General features: G+C 31.6%; 3 protein-coding genes across 3 annotated transcripts; 1 reads left to right on the top strand and 2 right to left on the bottom strand.

The window, feature by feature from the left end:
* The first annotated feature begins 3,847 nt into the window (after positions 1 to 3,847).
* LOC145163608 (uncharacterized) lies at positions 3,848 to 7,634 on the top strand. Its single transcript, XM_079082425.1, has 4 exons — positions 3,848 to 4,306; positions 4,426 to 4,666; positions 4,760 to 6,738; positions 6,807 to 7,634. Exons 1-4 carry the CDS (start codon positions 3,848 to 3,850, stop codon positions 7,632 to 7,634), a joined length of 3,507 nt encoding a protein of 1,168 aa, XP_078938551.1.
* Positions 7,635 to 8,153: 519 nt separating this feature from the next.
* On the bottom strand, positions 8,154 to 9,626 carry LOC145163607 (uncharacterized). The gene has a single exon (XM_079082424.1). It carries the CDS (start codon positions 9,624 to 9,626, stop codon positions 8,154 to 8,156), a length of 1,473 nt encoding a protein of 490 aa, XP_078938550.1.
* A 192-nt stretch (positions 9,627 to 9,818) lies between these two features.
* LOC145163605 (uncharacterized) lies at positions 9,819 to 11,461 on the bottom strand. Its single transcript, XM_079082423.1, has 3 exons — positions 11,003 to 11,461; positions 10,643 to 10,883; positions 9,819 to 10,549 (listed from the first exon to the last, which is right to left on the bottom strand). The coding sequence occupies exons 1-3, from the start codon at positions 11,459 to 11,461 to the stop codon at positions 9,819 to 9,821; spliced, it is 1,431 nt and encodes a 476-aa protein (XP_078938549.1).
* Between the last annotated feature and the right edge of the window lie 15,167 nt (positions 11,462 to 26,628).

Raw genomic sequence — 26,628 nt, 5'->3', positions numbered from 1 at the left:
TAGTTTATTTCACAGTCAACAGTAGAATATTAGGTAAAAGCATGTAAAAAGAAAACAGTAATTTATAGACTCATAAAAAAAGTCTTATAGACTGTAAAATAAACTGTTTAATAGACAATAACAACAGTTTGTATAAACTGTCGTAAAGTAAAGTCTACTTTTGATAGCCTAAAGCCTAATTGAAACACTATTTTTTAAAGTCTACTTTTGACAGCCTAAAGCCTAATTGAAACACTATTTTCTGAAGTCTACTTTTGACAGCCTAAAGCCTAATTGAAACACTATTTTATAGACCATCAAAGTCAGTACTAGCAAAAGATTCCAAAAGTAAAACCAATATAAATATGTTCATTGGTTGATAAACAAATTGTAGAAGTTGAGTTTTAAAAAAACAGGTATGCTTCCTTTTTCTTTCTGTTGTATTTTGATATACAAAAATCAAATCGTAATTTCTATTTTTAATAATGAGTGATGTGTTTTGATTTTTTTTCATTTACCTACAACAAATTTTTAGTGATTTTTAGTGTATGCTTTAGAGTAACATTTACAATTTTGTTTAAATTTGATTAATTTCTATTTTTAATATAAAGTGATGTGTATTGATTTTTTTTTTTCATTTACCTAGCAACAAGTTTTTAGTCTATACTTTAGAGTAACACTTACAATTTTGTTTATATTTGATTTGGTTTTTAACAACTTATTTTTGTTTTTAATCATATCTATGATGCAGGCCGGTGCTTACTTTTGACTTGTGACCAAAATAGAGGTAAATTGGAAGTCTTTTTATTTACATTATTCATCTTGTTTAAATATCATTATGCTTTTTTGCTACATGTTTTATTCTATTATATTTTAATATAGTATTAGTTTTTCCTACATGTATAACTTGATAATACTATGTAGTTTCTTTTATTTACATGTTTTATTTTGTTTACATATCATTATCTTTTTTTGCTACATGTTATACTCTATATAATTTCTTTTATATTTATTCATTATAACAAATGTAAATCATTTAAAATATAAGTATAAACCATTTAAAGCTAATGATGTAAAAGTGGATGCAAATTTATACAAGACCAAATGTAAGAAATAGAGATATTAATAGTATAATATTTATAGAAATATATTATATGAATAGTTATTATTTTTTATTGGTTTTAGTTTAATATGTTGTTATTAAAATATAACAAAGAATAAAATTTTGTAGCAGTTATGATATCAAATTAGGTTTGTCAAAACTTTTAACATTGTAAATGAAAGTCTAAAATATTATATATCTGTATTTTATGTTGTTTATTTTAATAATTATAAATACAATATTTATTGTTATGAACATTATGAATCTTTTTAATATTTAAATTAATATTGTAAATGAAAGTCTGAAATATTTTATATTTGTAATTTCTATTGTTTATTTTAATAATTCTAAATACAATATTTATTGTTATGAACATTATGAATCTTTTTAATATTTAAATTAATAATATTGTTATCAATTATTTAACTTTTACATTTTATTTTAAATTTTGTAGAAAATGGATATGTATTTCAATGTTAACTCTTTTCGGTCACTCAATAGTTCATATGCATGGTATAATTTCGCTTGCGTTCGGATTGATTTTGTTTGGGTGGATACAAGGGAAAACAGACAAATTATGCTTGTAATCGACCAAAATGTAAGTTCCAAATATATATATATATATATATATATATATATATATATATATATATATATATATATATATATATATATAATGCCTAATTTCACCATATAAAGAGTATTTCTATTACTATTTTTTAAAATTTTTTTTATTAACTAGAGAGAAAAAATGGTGGTGGTTGTGCCTAGCTCTTTAATAGGAAGATACCTAGAAAGAGGTATGGAAGGCCGCTTATATTCTATAAATCATTTTAAACTCAATTCCACTCCCGATGACTTCCCCAAGTATGAAGGATACAACTTTGTTGATGATCAATATGTCATAATTGTCAACCAAGCTACCCGATTTACTCTACTTGAGCCAGTCATTGAAAATCATTTTCCGATTTATCCATTGGTTGAGTCTATTGAATATCTCGTGAGAAATCCACGTAAACGAAATCTGATCGGTAATTCTTAAATAGTTATTACAATATAATATTTAACTCATTTTTTTAAAAATAACTAAAATTTGTTTTACTTAAATGGTGGTTTAGATGTTGTTGGTAAAGTTATTGATGGCCGTCTTTTACACCATGACTGTGCGGTTGATTTACTTCTTCAAGATCAATCGTAAGCTTTTATATTATTATTATCATTATTATTATTAAGAGTTTAATTATAACTACTATTAAAATTAATATTTCAAATTATTATAGTGGCTATGTAATTCAGCTTATTTTGAACGATGGTCCTGAAGCCTTACCTTTTAAACTCGCACGATCAATTCAAGGGAAATGGATCATATATGTATCTCGTGTTAAATATCGAAGCCGAGGGGGGAGTAAGTATAAACTTTTCAGTTCAAATAATTTAACAAATTAATTATTTTTATTATCCATATGAAGTATTTATGTATAAAAATTAATTTCAGTGAACTTTTTGGAGTCTACTTCCATTTCGAGGGTTGCATATGAGCCGGTTATGGCACAAGCAAATGCTATTAGGGCGATTTATAGATGATATAATTATGTATTTCAATTTTAAAAATAAAAAACTTAAGAACGTTTGGTGGTGGTTTTTTTATGTAAGAATATTAGCTATTGGTATTTTGTTGTTGTAACCTTAATATATCTATTATGTTGCAATTTATTATCTTTGATCTATATTATTCAAGTATTGAACAAATTTATGTATTGAGTTGGTAGATATAATATGCTTTTTATTTATGTTTTATAAACTTATAGTGTGAAATGGGGACCCAAGATAGTGAAAATGAAAATGGCGATTTGACCCAAATTTCTTTAGATATCGAAAAAGGTATGCATATTATATTAATGATAATCATATATTGATTTTTCTTAATTTGAACTAAAAAACTTATAAGAAAAAGGATTGTATTATTAATATTATTGCAGAAAGAAGAAAACGATACAACAAAGAATATTGGAAAACACGATTTACGCAATACAAAAAGCAAAAGGTTGTTATTTGTGAGGAACCCCAAAGTAGTGCAGAAAAACGAAAAAAAAGCTAATCGTGAATATTATGTACGAATTAAGACCAAACAACAATTAGAAAAGGTACCATTACAAAACTTGGAAAACCAATGTAGTGGTGGAATAATGCTATCCGCAAATAACCATTCAACCTCACATGGTACTCGAGCCAGAGACAAAGAAAATATTATGCCGCGTAGTAAGGATAAAGCTGCTCAAAATAGGAAAGATACTAACAAAAAGTATTATGAACGCAACAAAGAAACAAGGAGAATGATTGAAAGAGATCACCAACAAAGAAACAATGAAAGTATATTTGCTACTGCAGAGGTCATTCACAAACATCATGTTACATGTGCTGAAGAAAACAACCAAATATATTCGGGGTTAACACACGAAACATTAGATGGTTAGTCCTAATTTAATTCTACAACAAATTTTAGTATAAACCATCATTATTTAAAATGAACAATTACATCTTTTTTATCTTTCATTTAAAATAGTTGTTTTTTCATATATTATAGAAGTTGGAGGTTGTAGCGAGGTCCATGTCAATCAAGTAATTCCAGATGACATTCTTCTAGAGGATCCATACCATTCTATTTTCGATGGTATCCCTGAAGTACATTCTATTTTGGAGGGAAGTAATATATGTGTTCATTGTGGAGCCAAACGGTTCAAACATGAATTCGCTACTTTTTGTTGCATGAGTGGGAAAACAAAGTTGGCATCTTCCCAAATTCCTGATGAGTTATATCGTCTTTTTACATCAGAAGAGGAGTCAAGCAAAATATTTAGAGATAATATACGTGCTTACAATACAAACTTTTCTTTCACATCCATGGGAGTAGAGTTGGATGATGATTTGAGCAATATGAAATCCGGAGTATATACATTTCGTGCGAACGGAGCAATATATCACAGAATTGATCAGTTAGTACCGAGGGATGGATTACCTAGGTACTTACAATTATATTTCTATGATTCTGAAACCGACTTTATACATAGACTTCAATGGCCAAATATTGATCGAAAGATCATTCAAGTGTTGGCGGGCGTTCTTTCAACAAACCCGTATGCTACAACGTTTCGAAGCCTTCGTGAGCTAGGACCTCTCGATAACTATAGAGTCACTTTGAACGCATCAGTGGAACTTGACCAAAGGGTATACAATCGACTGACCACATCTGAGGTTTGGATATAGTAATTATTTCTCTTAATTTCAAGTCATCATATCAGTTATCGTATTACATATTCACCATACTAAAATCAAAAATAATATAGGTTGCTGGTATTTGGGTAGAAGGTAATGACAACATAACAACATATAAAAGAAGCATTGTTGTATATGGGAGATCTGACTATAGTACACAAATTCAACCTTACGAAGGTTGTTATGATCCTTTGTCTTATCCATTGTTCTTTCCTAATGGTGAGTCTGGTTGGCATGCAAAAATAGCAAGGGATGGGGTGTCCATCAATGAAGTTGTGGGTATTGAAGAAAATATTGTGGTTGATTTAGAAGGTACATACATTTTTGAAATATGAAAATGAATGATTTCGGTAAAAATATACATAAATACAAAATTTACATGTTTCTAACATTACCCTTATGCAGGGGCTAAGTCAAAGAAGGGTAGGAATACCGTAACAATGCGTGAGTACTACTGTTACAAATTCCAGATTCGTTCATCTAAAAATTTAATTCTATTGGGAAGAAGATTGCTACAACAATTTGTGGTAGATATCTACATAAAGATCGAGACTTCACGCTTGCTTTTTTGTAAGCTAAACCAAAAGAAGATAAGATCTGACCTTTACCAAGGAATTGTTGACTGTGTCAATGCCGGTGAAGTTGAACCAAGTAGAGTCGGTCAACGGATAGTCTTACCTGCATCTTTCATCGGTGGACCACGTGACATGCGACGAAGGTTCCTAGATGCAATTACGTTAGTTCAAGATGACGGAAAGCCTGATATATTCCTTACAGTAACATGCAATCCAAACTGGCCAGAAATTGTTGATGATTTGAAACACGGGCAAAGTGCACAAGATCGACCAGACCTTGTATCAAGAGTGTTTCGTGCAAAATTAGAGGATCTAAAGGACCAACTTCTAAAGCACCATATCCTGGGTGTGGTTCGAACATATGTTTATGTGGTGGAGTTTCAAAAGCGTGGTTTGCCACATGCACATTTCCTCTTGATAATGAGACCAGAACACAAGATGACAAATGCTGACCATTATGACAAAATGGTGTGTGCTGAACTTCCCGATCCGAAAAAGTATTCCAAAATACACGAAATTGTTGTGAAGCACATGATCCACGGACCTTGTGGTCATTTACGAGAAACCAGTCCATGTATGCAAGGAGAGCCAAAACAATGTCGGTGGAGATATCCTAGACAATTTAATGAAGCGACGACACAAGGAGAAGACTCATATCCATTATATAGGAGGAGAAACAATGGGATAGAGGTCAACGTACGAGGAAATACACTTGATAACAGATGGGTGGTACCATATAACCCGAAGCTGTTAATGATGTTCAATTGCCACATGAATGTCGAGGTTTGCTCGAGCATAAAATCTGTGAAATATGCTTTTAAATACGTTTACAAGGGACATGACAAACAAGTTGTCCACATTGATCAAGATGGAGCGGAACCCATCATCAATGAGATTAAAAGATATCAAGATGCACGTTACGTCTCACCCCCCGAGGCAATATGGAGGATTTTTAGCTTTGCGCTTTCTCAAATCCACCCTTTCGTCATGTCTTCGCATCTTCATCTCCCGAACCAACAATTGGTTAGATTCTCAGATAATGATTCAATGATTAATATTGTGGACAGGGAGAAAGATAAGAGTTCAAAGTTGACCGCATTTTTTGACATGAATAAAATGGATGAGATTGCGAGGCAATATCTATATAAAGAATTCCCAAGATACTTTACATGGAATTCAACCAAACGTTGTTGGAAGCAAAGGAAAAAAGGAGCAATGAGAGGCCGATTGGTTTCTGCTAACCCTGCCGAAGGAGAGAGATACTACCTACGGGTTCTCCTATCACATGTTAGAGGGCCAACATGCTTTGAAGATCTTTACACGGTGAACAACGTGTTACATCCAACATTTCGTAAAGCTGCTCTTGAGAGAGGGTTAATAGAGACCGATGATAACCTATCTCAATGTCTTACTGAGGCTTCATTATATCAATTTCCAGGTGCTCTTAGAAGGTTATTTGCAACTATACTCATTTATTGCGAACCCGGAGATGTTCGCAAGTTATGGGATGACCACTATAATTCACTTTCTGAAGATTATATGCGACAATGTGAAAGTGTTGAGCGAGTTCAAACCATGGTTCTTATGGATATCTCTATAATTTTGCAATCTATGGGTAAGCATCTCAATGAGTTTGATCTTCCTATGTTAAATACAAACATCAATTTGGAATCTGGAGATTATCGCGAGGTCCAAGAGGAGTACTCCATCGTTGTGGATGATGAACACCTTCGTGCAAAAGATTCTCTCAATACCGACCAAAAAAATGCATATGATGAGATCATGACCCACGTTAATCAGAATCGTCCGGTGTGTTTTTTATAGATGGTCCTGGTGGAACTGGAAAAACATTTTTGTACAAAGCCTTACTTGCCGAGGTTCGTTCCCATGGTCATATTGCACTTGCGACAGCTTCATCTGGTGCTGCAGCTAATAATATGCCCGGGGGGAGAACATCTCACTCGCGGTTTAAGATTCCGATAAATCTTGATAATAACTCAATGTGCAAAATCAATCAGCAAAGTGGGGTTGCTCAACTACTTCGTTTGGCCAAAATAATCATATGGGATGAAGCATCAATGGCGAATAGGCAAGCAATAGAGGCGGTGGATCGAACGACGCAAGACATTACAAAGGTGAGCCTCCCTTTTGGTGGAAAGATAATGATCTTGGGAGGTGATTTTAGGCAGGTGTTACCAGTAATCAGACGTGGTACTAGAGCACAGATTGTAGACGCCAGCTTGAGGATGTCACCTCTTTGGTCTTTGATTAAAAAAATACGTTTAACTATAAATATGAGAGCACTGGCCGATCCATGGTTTTCAGATTTTTTGATACGAATTGGCAACGGAGATGAAGAAACCATCGATGAAAGTTTTGTCCGAATACCTGATGATATGTGCATTCCTTACACCGACCAAGACAAATCAAAAAACGAGTTGATTAATGCAATCTTTCCTTCTTTGCACATCAATGGAGGCTCTTCAGAGTATATTATTTCTAGGGCGATACTATCAACAAAAAATGAAAGTGTTGATGGAATTAATGATCAACTGATTGATAGGTTTTGTGGAGAGGAGAGGATTTACTATAGTTTTGATGAGGCAGAAGATGATAAGAACAATTTCTATCCGATGGAATTCTTAAACTCTATAAATATCAGTGGTTTACCTCCTCATTACCTTCAAAGCATGTTGGCCCTATAATACTATTAAGGAAGGATCAATATTCCTTAATAGTATTATAGGGCATCTAGTTTTGAGTCGAAGGTAATGAGGAGGTAAACCACTGATATTTATAGAGTTTAAGAATTCCATCGGATAGAAATTGTTCTTATCATCTTCTGCCTCATCAAAATTATAGTAAATCCTCTCCTCTCCACAAAACCTATCAATCAGTTGATCATTAATTCCATCAACACTTTCATTTTTTGTTGATAGTATCGCCCTGGAAATAATATACTCTGAAGAGCCTCCATTGATGTGCAAAGAAGGAAAGATTGCATTAATCAACTCGTTTTTTGATTTGTCTTGGTCGGTGTAAGGAATGCACATATCATCAGGTATTCGAACAAAACTTTCATCGACGGTTTCTTCATCTCCGTTGCCAATTCGTATCAAAAAATCTGAAAACCATGGATCGGCCAGTGCTCTCATATTTATAGTTAAACGTATTTTTTTAATCAAAGACCAAAGAGGTGACATCCTCAAGCTGGCGTCTACAATCTATGCTCTAGTACCACGTCTGATTACTGGTAACACCTGCCTAAAATCACCTCCCAAGATCATTATCTTTCCACCAAAAGGGAGGCTCACCTTTGTAATGTCTTGCATCGTTCGATCCACCGCCTCTATTGCTTGCCTATTCGCCATTGATGCTTCATCCCATATGATTATTTTGGCCAAACGAAGTAGTTGAGCAACCCCACTTTGCTGATTGATTTTGCACATTGAGTTATTATCAAGATTTATCAGAATCTTAAACCGCGAGTGAGATGTTCTCCCCCCGGGCATATTATTAGCTGCAGCACCAGATGAAGCTGTCGCAAGTGCAATATGACCATGGGAACGAACCTCGGCAAGTAAGGCTTTGTACAAAAATGTTTTTCCAGTTCCACCAGGACCATCTATAAAAAACACACCCGGACGATTCTGATTAACGAGGGTCATGATCTCATCATATGCATTTTTTTGGTCGGTATTGAGAGAATCTTTTGCACGAAGGTGTTCATCATCCACAACGATGGAGTAATCCTCTTGGACCTCGCGATAATCTCCAGATTCCAAATTGATGTTTGTATTTAACATAGGAAGATCAAACTCATTGAAATGCTTACCCATAGATTGCAAAATTATAGAGATATCCATAAGAACCATGGTTTGAACTCGCTCAACACTTTCACATTGTCGCATATAATCTTCAGAAAGTGAATTATAGTGGTCATCCCATAACTTGCGAACATCTCCGGGTTCGCAATAAATGAGTATAGTTGCAAATAACCTTCTAAGAGCACCTGGAAATTGATATAATGAAGCCTCAGTAAGACATTGAGATAGGTTATCATCGGTCTCTATTAACCCTCTCTCAAGAGCAGCTTTACGAAATGTTGGATGTAACACGTTGTTCACCGTGTAAAGATCTTCAAAGCATGTTGGCCCTCTAACATGTGATAGGAGAACCCGTAGGTAGTATCTCTCTCCTTCGGCAGGGTTAGCAGAAACCAATCGGCCTCTCATTGCTCCTTTTTTCCTTTGCTTCCAACAACGTTTGGTTAAATTCCATGTAAAGTATCTTGGGAATTCTTTATATAGATATTGCCTCGCAATCTCATCCATTTTATTCATGTCAAAAAATGCGGTCAACTTTGAACTCTTATCTTTCTCCATGTCCACAATATCAATCATTGAATCATTATCTGAGAATCTAACCAATTGTTGGTTCGGGAGATGAAGATGCAAAGACATGACGAAAGGGTGGATTTGAGAAAGCGCAAAGCTAAAAATCCTCCATATTGCCTCGGGGGGTGAGACGTAACGTGCATCTTGATATCTTTTAATCTCATTGATGATGGGTTCCGCTCCATCTTGATCAATGTGGACAACTTGTTTGTCATGTCCCTTGTAAACGTATTTAAAAGCATATTTCACAGATTTTATGCTCGAGCAAACCTCGACATTCATGTGGCAATTGAACATCATTAACAGCTTCGGGTTATATGGTACCACCCATCTGTTATCAAGTGTATTTCCTCGTACGTTGACCTCTCTCCCATTGTTTCTCCTCCTATATAATGGATATGAGTCTTCTCCTTGTGTCGTCGCTTCATTAAATTGTCTAGGATATCTCCACCGACATTGTTTTGGCTCTCCTTGCATACATGGACTGGTTTCTCATAAATGACCACAAGGACCGTGGATCATGTGCTTCGCAACAATTTCATGCATTTTGGGATACTTTTTCGGATCGGGAAGTTCAGCACACACCATTTTGTCATAATGGTCAGCATTTGTCATCTTGTGTTCTGGTCTCATTATCAAGAGGAAATGTGCATGTGGCAAACCACGCTTTTGAAACTCCACCACATAAACATATGCTCGAACCACACCCAGGATATGGTGCTTTAGAAGTTGGTTCTTTAGATCCTCTAATTTTGCACGAAACACTCTTGATACAAGGTCTGGTCGATCTTGTGCACTTTGCCCGGGTTTCAAATCATCAACAATTTCTGGCCAGTTTGGATTGCATGTTACTATAAGGAATATATCAGGCTTTCCTTCATCTTGAACTAACGTAATTGCATCTAGGAACCTTCGTCGCATGTCATGTGCTCCACCGATGAAAGATGCAGGTAAGACTATCCGTTGACCGACTCTACTTGGTTCAACTTCACCGACATTGACACAGTCAACAATTCCTTGGTAAAGGTAAGATCTTATCTTCTTTTGGTTTAGCTTACAAAAAAGCAAGCGTGAAGTCTCGATCTTTATGTAGATATCTACCACAAATTGTTGTAGCAATCTTCTTCCCAATAGAATTAAATTTTTAGATGAACGAATCTGGAATTTGTAACAGTAGTACTCACGCATTGTTACGGTATTCCTACCCTTCTTTGACTTAGCCCCTGCATAAGGGTAATGTTAGAAACATGTAAATTTTGTATTTATGTATATTTTTACCGAAATCATTCATTTTCATATTTCAAAAATGTATGTACCTTCTAAATCATCCACAATATTTTCTTCATTACCCACAACTTTATTGATGGACACCCCATCCCTTGCTATTTTTGCATGCCAACCAGACTCACCATTAGGAAAGAACAATGGATAAGACAAAGGATCATAACAACCTTCGTAAGGTTGAATTTGTGTACTATAGTCAGATCTCCCATATACAACAATGCTTCTTTTATATGTTGTTATGTTGTCATTACCTTCTACCCAAATACCAGCAACCTATATAATTTGTGATTTTAGTATGGTGAATATGTAATACGATAACTGATATGATGACTTGAAATTAAGAGAAATAATTATTATATCCAAACCTCAGATGTGGTCGGTCGATTGTATACCCTTTGGTCAAGTTCCACTGATGCGTTCAAAGTGACTCTATGGTTATCGAGAGGTCCTAGCTCACGAAGGCTTCGAAATGTTGTAGCATACGGGTTTGTTGAAAGAACGCCCACCAACACTTGAATGATCTTTCTATCAATATTTGGCCATTGAAGTCTATGTGTAAAGTCGGTTTCAGAATCATAGAAATATAATTGTAAGTACCTAGGTAATCCATCCCTCGGTACTAACTGATCAATTTTGTGATATATTGCTCCGTTCGCACGAAATGTATATACTCCGGATTTCATATTGCTCAAATCATCATCCAACTCTACTCCCATGGATGTGAAAGAAAATTTTGTATTGTAAGCACGTATATTATCTCTAAATATTTTGCTTGACTCCTCTTCTGATGTAAAAAGACGATATAACTCATCAGGAATTTGGGAAGATGCCAACTTTGTTTTCCCACTCATGCAACAAAAAGTAGCGAATTCATGTTTGAACCGTTTGGCTCCACAATGAACACATATATTACTTCCCTCCAAAATAGAATGTACTTCAGGGATACCATCGAAAATAGAATGGTATGGATCCTCTAGAAGAATGTCATCTGGAATTACTTGATTGACATGGACCTCGCTACAACCTCCAACTTCTATAATATATGAAAAAACAACTATTTTAAATGAAAGATAAAAAAGATGTAATTGTTCATTTTAAATAATGATGGTTTATACTAAAATTTGTTGTAGAATTAAATTAGGACTAACCATCTAATGTTTCGTGTGTTAACCCCGAATATATTTGGTTGTTTTCTTCAGCACATGTAACATGATGTTTGTGAATGACCTCTGCAGTAGCAAATATACTTTCATTGTTTCTTTGTTGGTGATCTCTTTCAAGCATTCTCCTTTTTTCTTTGTTGCGTTCATAATACTTTTTGTTAGTATCTTTCCTATTTTGAGCAGCTTTATCCTTACTACGCGGCATAATATTTTCTTTGTCTCTGGCTCGAGTACCATGTGAGGTTGAATGGTTATTTGCGGATAGCATTATTCCACCACTACATTGGTTTTCCAAGTTTTGTAATGGTACCTTTTCTAATTGTTGTTTGGTCTTAATTCGTACATAATATTCACGATTAGCTTTTTTTCGTTTTTCTGCACTACTTTGGGGTTCCTCACAAATAACAACCTTTTGCTTTTTGTTTTGCATAAATCGTGTTTTCCAATATTCTTTGTTGTATCGTTTTCTTCTTTCTGCAATAATATTAATAATACAATCCTTTTTCTTATAAGTTTTTTAGTTCAAATTAAGAAAAATCAATATATGATTATCATTAATATATTATGCATACCTTTTTCGATATCTAAAGAAATTTGGGTCAAATCGCCATTTTCATTTTCACTATCTTGGGTCCCCATTTCACACTATAAGTTTATAAAACATAAATAAAAAGCATATTATATCTACCAACTCAATACATAAATTTGTTCAATACTTGAATAATATAGATCAAAGATAATAAATTGCAACATAATAGATATATTAAGGTTACAACAACAAAATACCAATAGCTAATATTCTTACATAAAAAAAACCACCACCAAACGTTCTTAAGTTTTTTATTTTTAAAATTGAAATACATAATTATATCATCCATAAATCGCCCTAATAGCATTTGCTTCTGCCATAACCGGCTCATATGCAACCCTCGAAATGGAAGTAGACTCCAAAAAGTTCACTGAAATTAATTTTTATACATAAATACTTCATATGGATAATAAAAATAATTAATTTGTTAAATGATTTGAACTGAAAAGTTTATACTTACTCCCCCCTCGGCTTCGATATTTAACACAAGATACATATATGATCCATTTCCCTTGAATTGATCGTGCGAGTTTAAAAGGTAAGGCTTCAGGACCATCGTTCAAAATAAGCTGAATTACATAGCCACTATAATAATTTGAAATATTAATTTTAATAGTAGTTATAATTAAACTCTTAATAATAATAATGATAATAATAATATAAAAGCTTACGATTGATCTTGAAGAAGTAAATCAACCGCACAGTCATGGTGTAAAAGACGGTCATCAATAACTTTACCAACAACATCTAAACCACCATTTAAGTAAAACAAATTTTAGTTATTTTTAAAAAAATGAGTTAAATATTATATTGTAATAACTATTTAAGAATTACCGATCAGATTTCGTTTACGTGGATTTCTCACAAGATATTCAATAGACTCAACCAATGGATAAATCAGAAAATGATTTTCAATGACCGGCTCAAGTAGAGTAAATCGGGTAGCTTGGTTGACAATTATGACATATTGATCATCAACAAAGTTGTATCCTTCATACTTGGGGAAGTCATCGGGAGTGGAATTGAGTTTAAAATGATTTATAGAATATAAGCGGCCTTCCATACCTCTTTCTAGGTATCTTCCTATTAAAGAGCTAGGCACAACCACCACCATTTTTTCTCTCTAGTTAATAAAAAAAATTGTTAAAAAATTGTAATAGAAATACTCTTTATATGGTGAAATTAAGCATTATATATATATATATATATATATATATATATATATATATATATATATATATATATATATATATATATATATATATATGGAACTTATATTTTGGTCAATTACAAGCATAATTTGTCTGTTTTCCCTTGTATCCACCCAAACAAAATCAATCCGAACGCAAGCGAAATTATACCATGCATATGAACTATTGAGTGACGGAAAAGAATTAACATTGAAATACATATCCATTTTCTACAAAATTTAAAATAAAATGTAAAAGTTAAATAATTGATAACAGTATTATTAATTTAAATATTAAAAAGATTCATAATGTTCATAACAATAAATATTGTATTTATAATTATTAAAATAAACAATAGAAATTACAAATATAAAATATTTCAGACTTTCATTTACAATATTAATTTAAATATTAAAAAGATTCATAATTTCATAACAATAAATATTGTATTTATAATTATTAAAATAAACAACATAAAATACAGATATATAATATTTTAGACTTTCATTTACAATGTTAAAAGTTTTGACAAACCTAATTTGATATCATAACTGCTACAAAATTTTATTCTTTGTTATATTTTAATAACAACATATTAAACTAAAACCAATAAAAAATAATAACTATTCATATAATATATTTCTATAAATATTATACTATTAATATCTCTATTTCTTACATTTGGTCTTGTATAAATTTGCATCCACTTTTACATCATTAGCTTTAAATGGTTTATACTTATCTTTTAAATGATTTATATTTGTTATAATGAATAAATATAAAAGAAATTATATAGAGTATAACATGTAGCAAAAAAAGATAATGACATGTAAACAAAATAAAACATGTAAATAAAAGAAACTACATAGTATTATCAAGTTATACATGTAGGAAAAACTAATACTATATTAAAATATAATAGAATAAAACATGTAGCAAAAAAGCATAATGATATTTAAACAAGATGAATAATGTAAATAAAAAGACTTCCAATTTACCTCTATTTTGGTCACAAGTCAAAAGTAAGCACCGGCCTCCATCATAGACATGATTCAAAACAAAAATAAGTTGTTAAAAACCAAATCAAATATAAACAAAATTGTAAGTGTTACTCTAAAGTATAGACTAAAAACTTGTTGCTAGGTAAATGAAAAAAAAAATCAATACACATCACTTTATATTAAAAATAGAAATTAATCAAATTTAAACAAAATTGTAAATGTTACTCTAAAGCATACACTAAAAATCACTAAAAATTTGTTGTAGGTAAATGAAAAAAAATCAAAACACATCACTCATTATTAAAAATAGAAATTACGATTTGATTTTTGTATATCAAAATACAACAGAAAGAAAAAGGAAGCATACCTGTTTTTTTAAAACTCAACTTCTACAATTTGTTTATCAACCAATGAACATATTTATATTGGTTTTACTTTTGGAATCTTTTGCTAGTACTGATTTTGATGGTCTATAAAATAGTGTTTCAATTAGGCTTTAGGCTGTCAAAAGTAGACTTCAGAAAATAGTGTTTCAATTAGGCTTTAGGCTGTCAAAAGTAGACTTTAAAAAATAGTGTTTCAATTAGGCTTTAGGCTATCAAAAGTAGACTTTACTTTACGACAGTTTATACAAAGTGTTGTTATTGTCTATTAAACAGTTTATTTTATAGTCTATAAGACTTTTTTTATGAGTCTATAAATTACTGTTTTCTTTTTACATGCTTTTACATAATATTCTACTGTTGACTGTCAAATAAACTATTTTAGACACTCTGAAAAATACTATTTATGACCACCCATTTACCTACTAATTTACTGTTTTTGACATGAATTTTACCTACTACATTGCTGTTTTCAGAGTCAACAATACTATTACTGGCAACATTTGTACCTAATAAAATACTTTGCAATCAGAAAACTATTTTTTTGACATGCAATCAATTTGTGTTTAAAAAAAACGAAATACCTTTATTTGTTTTATTTTATTCGTTATAATAAATTCCTACTTTCACATAAACACATAATATAAAAAATGTACCTTAACATTTAAGATATGCATTAATTTTTTTTATTCTATTCTTTAATAAAGCATCCTACTTTCACATTAACAAATTCAAAAACATATAGATAAATTTAGAATGTTATGACACTAAAAAGTGAGAAAATATGATATTATACAAAACTTGTATGATCAATGTTTACAATGCAAGAAATAGCATCATAATTTCAATTTTTGGTTATATTATAATGGAATCAATTAAAATAAGATGATATTTCTTATTCCTTACAAGGAAGGGCAAGAAATATCATTGTACTTCAATGCCGACATAATCATGAAAGTACGATGTTATTTCCTACTTTGTATTTTAAAAACTGGGAAATAACAAGGTACTTTCACGAATTCTTTATCATTTAACCTTACTTTAACATACATACATACAATTACACACTTATTAACGGATTACATAATAGAAAAAATATCATATTTCTACCCTTACTTATTTTGAAGGTTGTCTAAACACATCAAAAACTTGTACCTAGCAAAAAAAGTTAAAATATAAGCCATCATAAAACAATCATGAATTGTATACATATTTGCATCGTACTTTAATTGTAGACTTAAGAGTATCTTACTTTCATTTCAATGAGAAAAAAAAGTGCATTATAAAAATTGGATCAAAGAAATTATGATGTTATTTCATGCCTTGTATTTAAATATATTAGAAAACAACACTAAAAAAAGGAATCAATGAAAGTTTGTATTTACAAAGCACAATATAGCATCAAATAGTGCATTATATAAAAATAAGCTAACTTTAATTGTTGCCTGAAAGCTTCATAATTTCATTTCAGTTAAATAAAAAATAGCACATTATAAAACATGAATAAAAGAAAGTTTGATCCTATTTCATGCTTTGTATTTAAATAAACATGAAAAATAAGATGCTATAAAGAGATTCAATGCAAGTATGATGCTATTTCTAACTTTTTAAAAAAGAAATACTGATGCTTGTAATAAAATCTTTATAATTGCATTATACTTTTACATACACACATGATTACATACATATACCATACAGTAGGATGCCATTATATACCTTTCATAAAAAGGTTTCATTTTTTGTTCTTTAAATCAAATAAAGGTGCCATTTAAAGTATGATGATATTTCTTACTTTGTATTTTACAAAGGAATAAATACGATCATATATATTTAAATAAAAGCATAATGCAATTTCTAAGGGTAAAAAAGTTTCATAAAAATTTGATTTAATTAAAAGTTTAAATTTTATAATGATATCATATAGAAAAAAAACCTCAGCAAAAATATATGAAGAGTTTAGAAAAATATCAACTACCTTCAATAAATATTTCTTTAACAATTAATCACACCCTTTCATCAGATATGAAAAAAAAATAACATAAATTATGAGTTAATCATGAATATATAAATAAACACCAACAAGTATACCTAAATAACGTAAAAGTTTGTTGGTGCAAATCTGATATCATTCTTTCTTGATCTGCTTGCATTTCATATATACAATAGAAGAAAAAATCACAAAATCAGAATTTTTATGTGTAAATAGATAGAAAAAGAAAATGCACAAAATCATAATTTTTATGTGTAAATAGATAGAAAAAGAAAATGCTGAAATGGTTCGTTCAACCAAAAAAACGCAACAGAAATATAACCTGCTAATATTCTAAAACACCAAGTAAAATCAGAGTTTCGTCTAACATCCATGGGATGCACCGTTCCAGCTTTTTGGACCTGAAAAAAACGATTTTTGTGGCTAATGGCGTTTGTTCATTATTATGGAGAAGAAAACTAAAAAATCAAACCAAGTTAGAAAAAAAACGAACCTTTCTCTCGTTTGTACTTCAAGATTGAAAACCTCAAGATTGTATGAGCCCTAGCACATGGAATCGAAAGCAACACCAAAATCAGTTAAATCAGGACAAAAGGTATTCGATTTTGGCGATATTTTTGAATTCTGGAGAACAAAACTCAAAAACCGAACCAGGTTATAAAAAAAAACGAACCTTTCTAACTTTTTAAAAAAGAAATACTGATGCTTGTAATAAAATCTTTATAATTGCATTATACTTTTACATACACACATGATTACATACATATACCATACAGTAGGATGCCATTATATACCTTTCATAAAAAGGTTTCATTTTTTGTTCTTTAAATCAAATAAAGGTGCCATTTAAAGTATGATGATATTTCTTACTTTGTATTTCACAAAGGAATAAATACGATCATATATATTTAAATAAAAGCATAATGCAATTTCTAAGGGTAAAAAAGTTTCATAAAAATTTGATTTAATTAAAAGTTTAAATTTTATAATGATATCATATAGAAAAAAACCCTCATCAAAAATATATGAAGAGTTTAGAAAAATATCAGCTACCTTCAATAAGTATTTCTTTAACAATTAATCACACCCTTTCATCAGATCTGAAAAAAAAATAACATAAATTATGAGTTAATCATGAATATATAAATAAACACCAACAAGTATACCTAAATAACGTAAAAGTTTGTTGGTGCAAATCTGATATCATTTTTTCTTGATCTGCTTGCATTTCATATATACAATAGAAGAAAAAATCACAAAATCAGAATTTTTATGTGTAAATAGATAGAAAAAGAAAATGCACAAAATCATAATTTTTATGTGTAAATAGATAGAAAAAGAAAATGCTGAAATGGTTCGTTCAACCAAAAAAACGCAACAGAAATATAACCTGCTAATATTCTAAAACACCAAGTAAAATCAGAGTTTCGTCTAACATCCATGGGATGCACCGTTCCAGCTTTTTGGACCTGAAAAAAACGATTTTTGTGGCTAATGGCGTTTGTTCATTATTATGGAGAAGAAAACTGAAAAATCAAACCAAGTTAGAAAAAAAAAACGAACCTTTCTCTCGTTTGTACTGCAAGATTGTAAACCTCAAGATTGTATGAGCCCTAGCACATGGAATCGAAAGCAACACCAAAATCGGTTAAATCAGGACAAAAGGTATTCGATTTTGGCGATATTTTTGAATTCTGGAGAACAAAACTCAAAAACCGAACCAGGTTATAAAAAAAACAAACCTTTCTATCGTTTGTTCCGCACAATCTTTGAAAACTTCGGGATTGTATGAACCCTAGCACATGAAATCGAAACAAACAAGCAAAATCGGTTAACACAGGACAAAAGGTAGGGGATTTTGGCGAGTTTTTTGTGGCTAATGGCGATCGTTCGAAAATCTGGAGAACAAAACTCAAAAACCAAACCAAGTTATCAAAAAACGAACCTTTCTATCATTTGTTCCACAAAATCTTCGAAAACTCCGAGAGTGTATGAACCCTAGCACGTGAAATCGAAACAAAAAACCAAAATCGGTTAACACAGGACAAAATGTAGGGGATTTTGGCGAGTTTTCTTGAGGCTGATGGGTAAGGGTATTGAGCGAGATTTAGATGGCGAATGGTTTAAGAGAAGAGGAGGAGAGATCTTTGGATAATTCACGATTACAAGATGATCGAGGGGATTTTGGGACGTCGATATTTTGCTGATGGGGAGAGTAACGGCGGAATGAGAAAGAAAGAAAGATTAGATTGTAAATTAGGGCTTGATGGATAGAAGATCCGTGTAATTGGTTTTCTCGATCCTGATTGGTTCAAACAATTTCACATGGATAGCTAATAACAACATCATGGCCATTCAATTTAAATCCAAAGGTCGAAAATTGGTTTCCTTGATTTTTAAGACAAATGTCTTAAATTTTGAAGGGCCACAATTATAAACTCTTTCCTGATTGGTTCAAACAATTTCACATGGATAGCTAATAACAACATTATGGCCATTCAATTTAAATCCAAAGGTCAAAAATTGGTTTCCTTGATTTTTAAGACAAATGTCTTAAATTTTGAAGGGCCCACAATTATAAACTCTTTATAAGATGGTATAGATATATATATAAAGAATCCTAAGTATAACTCAAGATCTACATTAGTACATTTCTATAACCATAGCATGCTAACAAGTTTACGATAGTTGTATAGATACAAATTAATTATATCCCGACTAACGAACGTACTATCATATAAATATAGTATTAACTTGTATTAAATATTTAGCATGCGTTTTCCCCCGAAAACATTAAAAGTGGGGCCGTGAAACTCACCCTAGTAGCGTGATTTTATGTAATCTAAGCAGAAACGGTCAGCGGTACGAGATCGTCGGGCTCAGGAAGTGATATGCCTTCAACAAATGAGAGAAAGGAAAGAAGTTTAGGTGTGAGATTGGCTGAGGTCGAACTTGCTATTTATAGGAAGTTTTTTTGGCCTCTCACGTCGTGAGCCATGGCTGGTCACTTCGTAGACTTGCCATTTGCGTCCCTAGCTTCGGAAGGTGGCCATATGACTCCTCACGTCGTGAGATATCCTTGCTCACGCGTGAGCTTAGAACTTATCCCTTTGTAGCCTCGCCACGCACCTTCTAGATCCGAAATGTGGCAATTTGACTCCTCACGCCGTGAGCCAACTTGCTCACGTTGTGAGCTCAGTCAGATTAGGGTTTTTGACAGCTGTATCTTCGGAAGGTCGTAACTTTCGCATACGAAGTTCGTTTTTGACGTTCTTTATATCCACGCGTAGGTATTTATGAGTACTACAACTCTATTTTAGACTCCAATAGCTAATTCTAAGTCTATTTTAAATTCCTCTTATTGTAGAGATTTATAGTGTTCGGTTTATCATAACTTCTTCATGCGAAGTCAGATTCAGACGTTCTCTATATTTTTGGAATCGTATGGACGTATACTTTGAGTTGTATCATAAAGAAAGTTCATATTTGTATTAGAATGTATCATGAACTACATAGTAAATTTATCACATTACTAGTTTAACAACATCACATTACATGATTGGCATAATCACATGTGATTGTTATTGACCTATTTTGAGTAGTGTTACAACATGTGTTAGTTATACACAAAATATGACCGTTATAAATATCAATAAAAATAATAACGGTAATTAGCCGGGATCCTGATGTAGCTGAGGATCCCGGATATTTGAGGATCCTGAAAATTGTAAGGATCTTGGCCTTAACATTATTTACTCCATGTGTTCTTGATTTTGTATGATGATTCACTAGATCTTTCTTGTTTTGCACATGTCATCATAATCAACACCACTATAATTAGTATCAGAACTCATAATCAACACTACTACAATTGGTATCAAAGCGGGTATTCTTGATTGGATCAAGAATTGATCCATGGTGGCATTCTAGATTTAGTGATTCTTCATTTGATCTTTGATCTTCGTGTTATAGAGAGTTTGGATTCTAGAAATCGAATTCCTCAATGATTCTACTCATAATTTGATTTTCTTCACTAGAATTCAAGTGATTTTTACTTTCTCTCTCTATAAAACCTATTCACATTTACTTTCTCTCTCTAGAAAAACTCAAGATCTTATTGATTGATCAAAGATGGTGGACTTGCCATATGATTCTTGGGTTGTGATCGTTGAAGATGTCAAATACAAAGTCAATGAAAATCAATTTTATGGGTTATTGTTAAGCAAGTTGATTTCATGGGGTAATATGGTTTCTTATGGAGGTTTGAAGAATGATCATGGAAGCTTGATATTTCAACCAATTTGTAAGATTGAATGGTTGAATAACATTGTCTTGTCCATATTAGTTCGTAGTAGAAATCAAAAGATAGGAGAAGAAAGAGATTTGTTTAATAAGAAATACATTTCTCTAATTGAAAGCCCAAGTGATCTTCATGCTCTTAAGTATGTTGAAGTTCAAGATTATGGAGTTCAATGTGATGTTCTTGATGTTATTGAAGTTCATGACAAGAAGATTCAAGTTGATTCTCATGAAGATGAAAAAGTTTTTTGCTCGATTGGAGTTCAAACCGATGATATTTTGTGTTCTTGTGATTCGTTTGAAGGAATGATTCCTTATCGAAAACCGGTAATCCAAGAAATTCACAAGTATCAAACTCCAAAAGATTTGATTCAAGCTCATAAACTTGAAGTTATGGAAAGTGGGTTTGTTCATGAAATCAAATCTTCAAGATGCAAAAAGATGAGAAAGAAAAAGAAGAAGAAGATTAAACAGAAGAACAAGAGGCTTTATTCACAAAAATCGTCAAATGTTGTTGTGAATTCGAAATTCGTGAAGCAAATTTGGGCTCCAATGCAACAATCTCCAAGTATTGCATTGAATTTGATGTCAAAACTCAAAAGTGTTGGTGGTTCTTATGAAGATGTTCTTGGATCGTTGAAGAACACGAAGAACATGAAGAACAAGTTGTACACCACGCATCATGGGTGGAACAATGTTCAAATTGGAGATATTCTCCTTCCAACAAAAGAACCAAGATCTTCTAAATTTGATTCGTTCATTGAAAATGAAACTCGATTCATCAAAAAGCTATCACAAATTCTCAAATAGATTCCAAAACGTTATTGATTATGATTCATGCTTTACGTTTTTTTTTGATGATTTTGATTCGTTGGATCTATTCCGTTTCAACTTCATTGTTGATCCAACAATTTTTTTTTATAGATCAAGCCCAAAACAAACATTAATTTTGTTTTGATTAAATCTTGAGCCTAAAATCATTTTACTTCAAAGTTCAAGAGATTCGATTCGTAAGCCCAAATCAAGTGCAATTACTGTGCATGATCCATTACTTCGAGCCCAAGTTGAAAATCAGTTCACTTTCATCTTTTAAGTTTCGATATCTTATCTCCGACTTTGATCAAAGGAAATGTTCATGACTTTCAATTAATTTGTCACGATTAGATTTGTTAATTGATTCCTTCTCCTGAATCGAAATTGATGAAGGATTGATATATAGAACGAAGTAATTGTCAATTCTCGTTTTTTTTCTTTGCATCTGTTTGACTTTTTGATTTTGGTTGAACGAGGAATTGATTCTATTCATCTTGGTGATTTCGATGAAATCGATCAACATAAGATTTCGATAATGGCAGAAATAAGTCGAATTGATTATTGAGTTGAAAGTCAAGATTGATTTCGATTGTTAAAAGGCTCGGTCAAAAATTGGTGTTCTTGTAAAAATGGCTTTCGAATTGCTTACTGATTTCGAATTAAAGGCTGATAATGAGTATCGATATGAGTAATCAATATGCGAATGGTGGATTAATGGTTAAGGTCGAAAGAAATCTCAATTTGGACTGGATTAGAATCGAAATCGTATTTGTCTGGATTAGTTTGAATTCAATTTCGATGGTGTTGGTTGGACTTCGTGCAGATGGAGTGAATGTTCTTCAAGTCAAACTCAATTTTGACTTGTGAATTCTGGAAACGAATTAGAGTTTGTGGATATAGATGAATGCGAAGTTGGTTCTTGGTATCGTTCGCACTGAACTCAACTGAAATTGGGTTGGGATGTCGAAAGGAGTTGCTATGGGTTAATTGATGGGGATATCGAACAGATCTTAGCTTTGGTTAATTGCTTTTGATAACGGAGAGTTGATGTTTGTATCGACGGGGAAGCGATGGTAGAAAAGCAGTTACTCATGTAAAATTATTGACTCTAGAATCGTTTGGAGTCGAATATCTGATTTCGAAGGTTGTTGATGTTGGTTTGTTAATGGAAGTCGACCCGGAAAGAGGCAGATTTCAAAGGGCTGTATGTTGATGAACACAAAGCGAATGGCTGTAGGATTTTGGACTCGTGATGTTAATTTTAGATTCGACAGTCGAAGCCGTGGAATCTGTGATGATATGGTCGACTAGCGAAGGGAGAGACCCGAGATTTCTTTGCTTTGAAGTAGACGTGCGAAGAATTGGATTTTGATGTGCGAAGGCTGGTTGATTGTTGATTCGATTAACGAATCGTCGACTGGGTAAGAATAATGGTTCGATAGTCGAAGGGTTGGAAAATGAGAATCGGGTATCGACCAAATAAAGGTTGAATTTTGACTTTTATTGGTCAAACTCAAGAAGAACATGAGATGTTTCGAAACATTTCCCTTATCTTTTCACAAAATGGTAAAATTGGTAGTTTCGAAATGGTGACAAAAGATGTGAAGAATGGCAGAATTTCTCTATTAGCCCTTGCAGTTTCGAAATATTGGCAGAAAATACCCAACTTCGAAAATGGGCTAATTTACGAATTCAGTCCCTGCAGTTTGTGCGAATTTACACTTAATGCCCAGTTTCGCAAATAGGGTAGAGTTTCGTATCTTAAGTTGTTTTTGGCGCAACGGGTCCCTGTAGAATTCAAAAAGTGACAATTTTTACCCGAATTTTGGAAATACTCCAACTCTTACCCAAAAGTCAAAAAATTTCATAAATTGAAAATTTTTCAAGGCTTTTTTCGCGATTGTTTTTCCATGCTAGATTTTCAAGGTTTCATTTTTGGCACACATCAAGGGGGAGTATTGTGAAGATTAATCCTAGGGCGCTTCTCACCCTTAATGGGTTTTATAATCATTTTTTTATTATAAAAAGGGGGAGAATGAAGAGTGGATATTCGAAGCGGGTTTTTCGGGTATTCATTCGTGGATTTGAAGACCAGTTTACTTCGTGGGGGAGTTTTATCTTGATCGCACGAGCTCGTTGGATATTGAAGCTGGCACATCTAATCCTAATTTTGAGGGGGAGAATGCTAGGGTGCAAACTCACGCGTGGATGTGGATTGTTAGGCTTACCCTCTTGTATGTGTAAATGATTTGAGTCTTTCCTATAAAAAGGAAGTGAGTGACTCCCATTATGTAAGGAAAGATTTGGAGTGTTAGACTAGAGAGAGAATTTGTACAATACGCACTTTGTATGTTCTTTCCAAATCTAATATGAGCTTAACAAGATTTATTTACTCTATGTGATCTTGATTTTGTATGATGATCCACTTAATCTTTCTTATCCCGCACATGTCATCATAATCAACACCACTACACAAATAAAAAAAAAAAGACGAACTTAGCACTGAAACTCGAACTTGAATCTCTTTGTGGAAGGCCAACCTATTATTCATTTGTAGACTAACCATAATTCACCATTTAGTAGGCCCATTAACGAATCGCAAAATATCGTGGATTTAACATGTTTTCTTCGTTTTACAACGGACTTTGCGAAATTGATGGAAATTTCTATAATCTTTTTTTTATTAATATAATACATCATTTATAATCTAAAAAGCTAGTCGTTACAAATCTAGTTGTTTTTTCTTTAATCTTGTAATTTAATATAAAAGATATAGGTTAAGATAAATAAATAAAAACAACCTATTCATAAACATTAAAACAAACTATGAACGTGAACTTTATAGTTTAGTTGTTTGGTTGAACAAGTAAAAGAATCTATATATATTTATAAAAAAACATTTTCATATGTATTTGAAAATTTCATAACTTTTCAATTTCTTTCTAATAATTATTATAAACTGATTAATAATATTAAATTAATGCAAAAAAGTAAATTTTAATCTTAAATTAACTAAACTTTAATATTAAAATATCATATTTTATTTTTATTTATAAAATTATGACTTTAAGTTTTTAACATATTATAGTTAACTTATTGATTTAGATATGTTGTCGTATGTGAATAATTGTCATTTTAAAGTCGCAACTTTTATATTATTTATGATTTTATGCAAAATAGTTAAATTATTAATTTCAATATAATGTTAAACGGTTAACTTAAATCAAAATTTCAGTTAAATTTAAAAAAAATCGAAAGATTATTTATAAATAGTTAAAAGTTATATATAATAGTGTTAAACCTAAATTGTAATCCTAAATTAAAAAAAAACCATGAAACTATTTTTATAATCATTAAGAATTTTTAAATAAGTAGCTTAAAAATAACTTACAATAAAAATAGTTAAAAGTAATACTATATAAAAAACTATAGTGTTATCTTCAAAAACAAAAAAAAAATGTTTTTTGTTTTAAATAATTACAATAAAAAAAACTAACAGTATTCAACAAATAGATTTCAAAATAGTTAAATTTCTGAAACCAAATTAAAATAATTAAGAGTTTCCAAACACATTATTTTAAATAACTTACAACAACAATAGTTAAAAATAAACATTATACATAAAAATTATATTGTTACCTTTAAAAATAAAAACAATGTTTGATGTTTTAAATAATTACAATGATAGAAATTAAAATCTTAAGTAAATAAACCTTTTAAAATTAATTAATCATAACTAAAACTATAGATATCATTAATCTTATATTATATTTAATTTTATTTGTTACCCTAATATGCATGTTAAGACCATCTAGACAATTGACAATATATATATATATATATATATATATATATATATATATATATATATATATATATATATATATATATACTATCATTTAATTTATTCGGCAAAACTAACTGGTAGCGTGTGACGGGTAGCGCAAAACGTTTGATTTTGGAGTGTTTTTTTGGAAGCTACTCCATGTAGCTTTTGATTTTGGAGCATTTTGTTGAGGTTAAAAGCTAAACATTCCTGTCACCGAGCGAAACTTTTTCTTTTTACTAGCGTTTTCTTAAAAGCTAGAAGACAGAAGCTTCCAAACGCTGCATGCCGAATACGTCCAATGTCATTGATATATTTAAAAAACATATATTTATAAACATTTCAAATATATTACTGTATTTTAGGCAACGTGAATCTCTATTACGAATCCTTTGTGTACCTTAGTGTTCCTAGCTATCCACTCATTTTTATCAATCTACTTTAGGGTAATACATATGGTAATAGATAGTAAAAACCCCATAAAGTTGATCTTTTGAACCCGTCGTCAAGTTATGATCACTAATCAATTAATCTTAGGGTAAACTTGGCCTAATCTAATCACTAATATTGTAGCAATCTCGTAAATGATAATTCATTGAGGGTTATGAAAATAATTGTGACACGTGGCCAGCGTTGCCGAATCCCACGTGGATAAACATAGCCGCGCGCCCATGCTCCAAACACACCACGTGTAATCTAGGATCCGCAACGAACACAATCCATTACGTTGGTTTTACAACCTGATCACCCTTACCGAAAGAAAG

The sequence above is a fragment of the Lactuca virosa genome, chromosome 3 (genome assembly GCF_052849685.1).
Source record: "Lactuca virosa cultivar CGN04683 chromosome 3, Lactuca_virosa_CGN04683_v6, whole genome shotgun sequence".
In the NCBI taxonomy this organism is placed as follows: Eukaryota; Viridiplantae; Streptophyta; class Magnoliopsida; order Asterales; family Asteraceae; genus Lactuca; species Lactuca virosa.
The sequence above is the reverse complement of the archived record's forward strand: the minus strand, read 5'-3'. Positions and strand labels throughout refer to the sequence as shown.

Excerpts from the sequence above, each read along its gene's own strand:
- LOC145163608 (XM_079082425.1), top strand. The coding sequence starts at position 3,848 with ATGAGTGGGAAAACAAAGTTGGCATCTTCCCAAATTCCTGATGAGTTA. Across the intron at positions 4,307-4,425 it reads CAGTGGAACTTGACCAAAGG|GTTGCTGGTATTTGGGTAGA; the intron begins GTATACAATCGA and ends AAAATAATATAG. Across the intron at positions 6,739-6,806 it reads ACGTTAATCAGAATCGTCCG|GTTCGTTCCCATGGTCATAT; the intron begins GTGTGTTTTTTA and ends TTACTTGCCGAG.
- LOC145163607 (XM_079082424.1), bottom strand. The coding sequence starts at position 9,626 with ATGATGTTCAATTGCCACATGAATGTCGAGGTTTGCTCGAGCATAAAA.
- LOC145163605 (XM_079082423.1), bottom strand. The coding sequence starts at position 11,461 with ATGAGTGGGAAAACAAAGTTGGCATCTTCCCAAATTCCTGATGAGTTA. Across the intron at positions 10,884-11,002 it reads CAGTGGAACTTGACCAAAGG|GTTGCTGGTATTTGGGTAGA; the intron begins GTATACAATCGA and ends CAAATTATATAG. Across the intron at positions 10,550-10,642 it reads TATTGTGGATGATTTAGAAG|GGGCTAAGTCAAAGAAGGGT; the intron begins GTACATACATTT and ends ACCCTTATGCAG.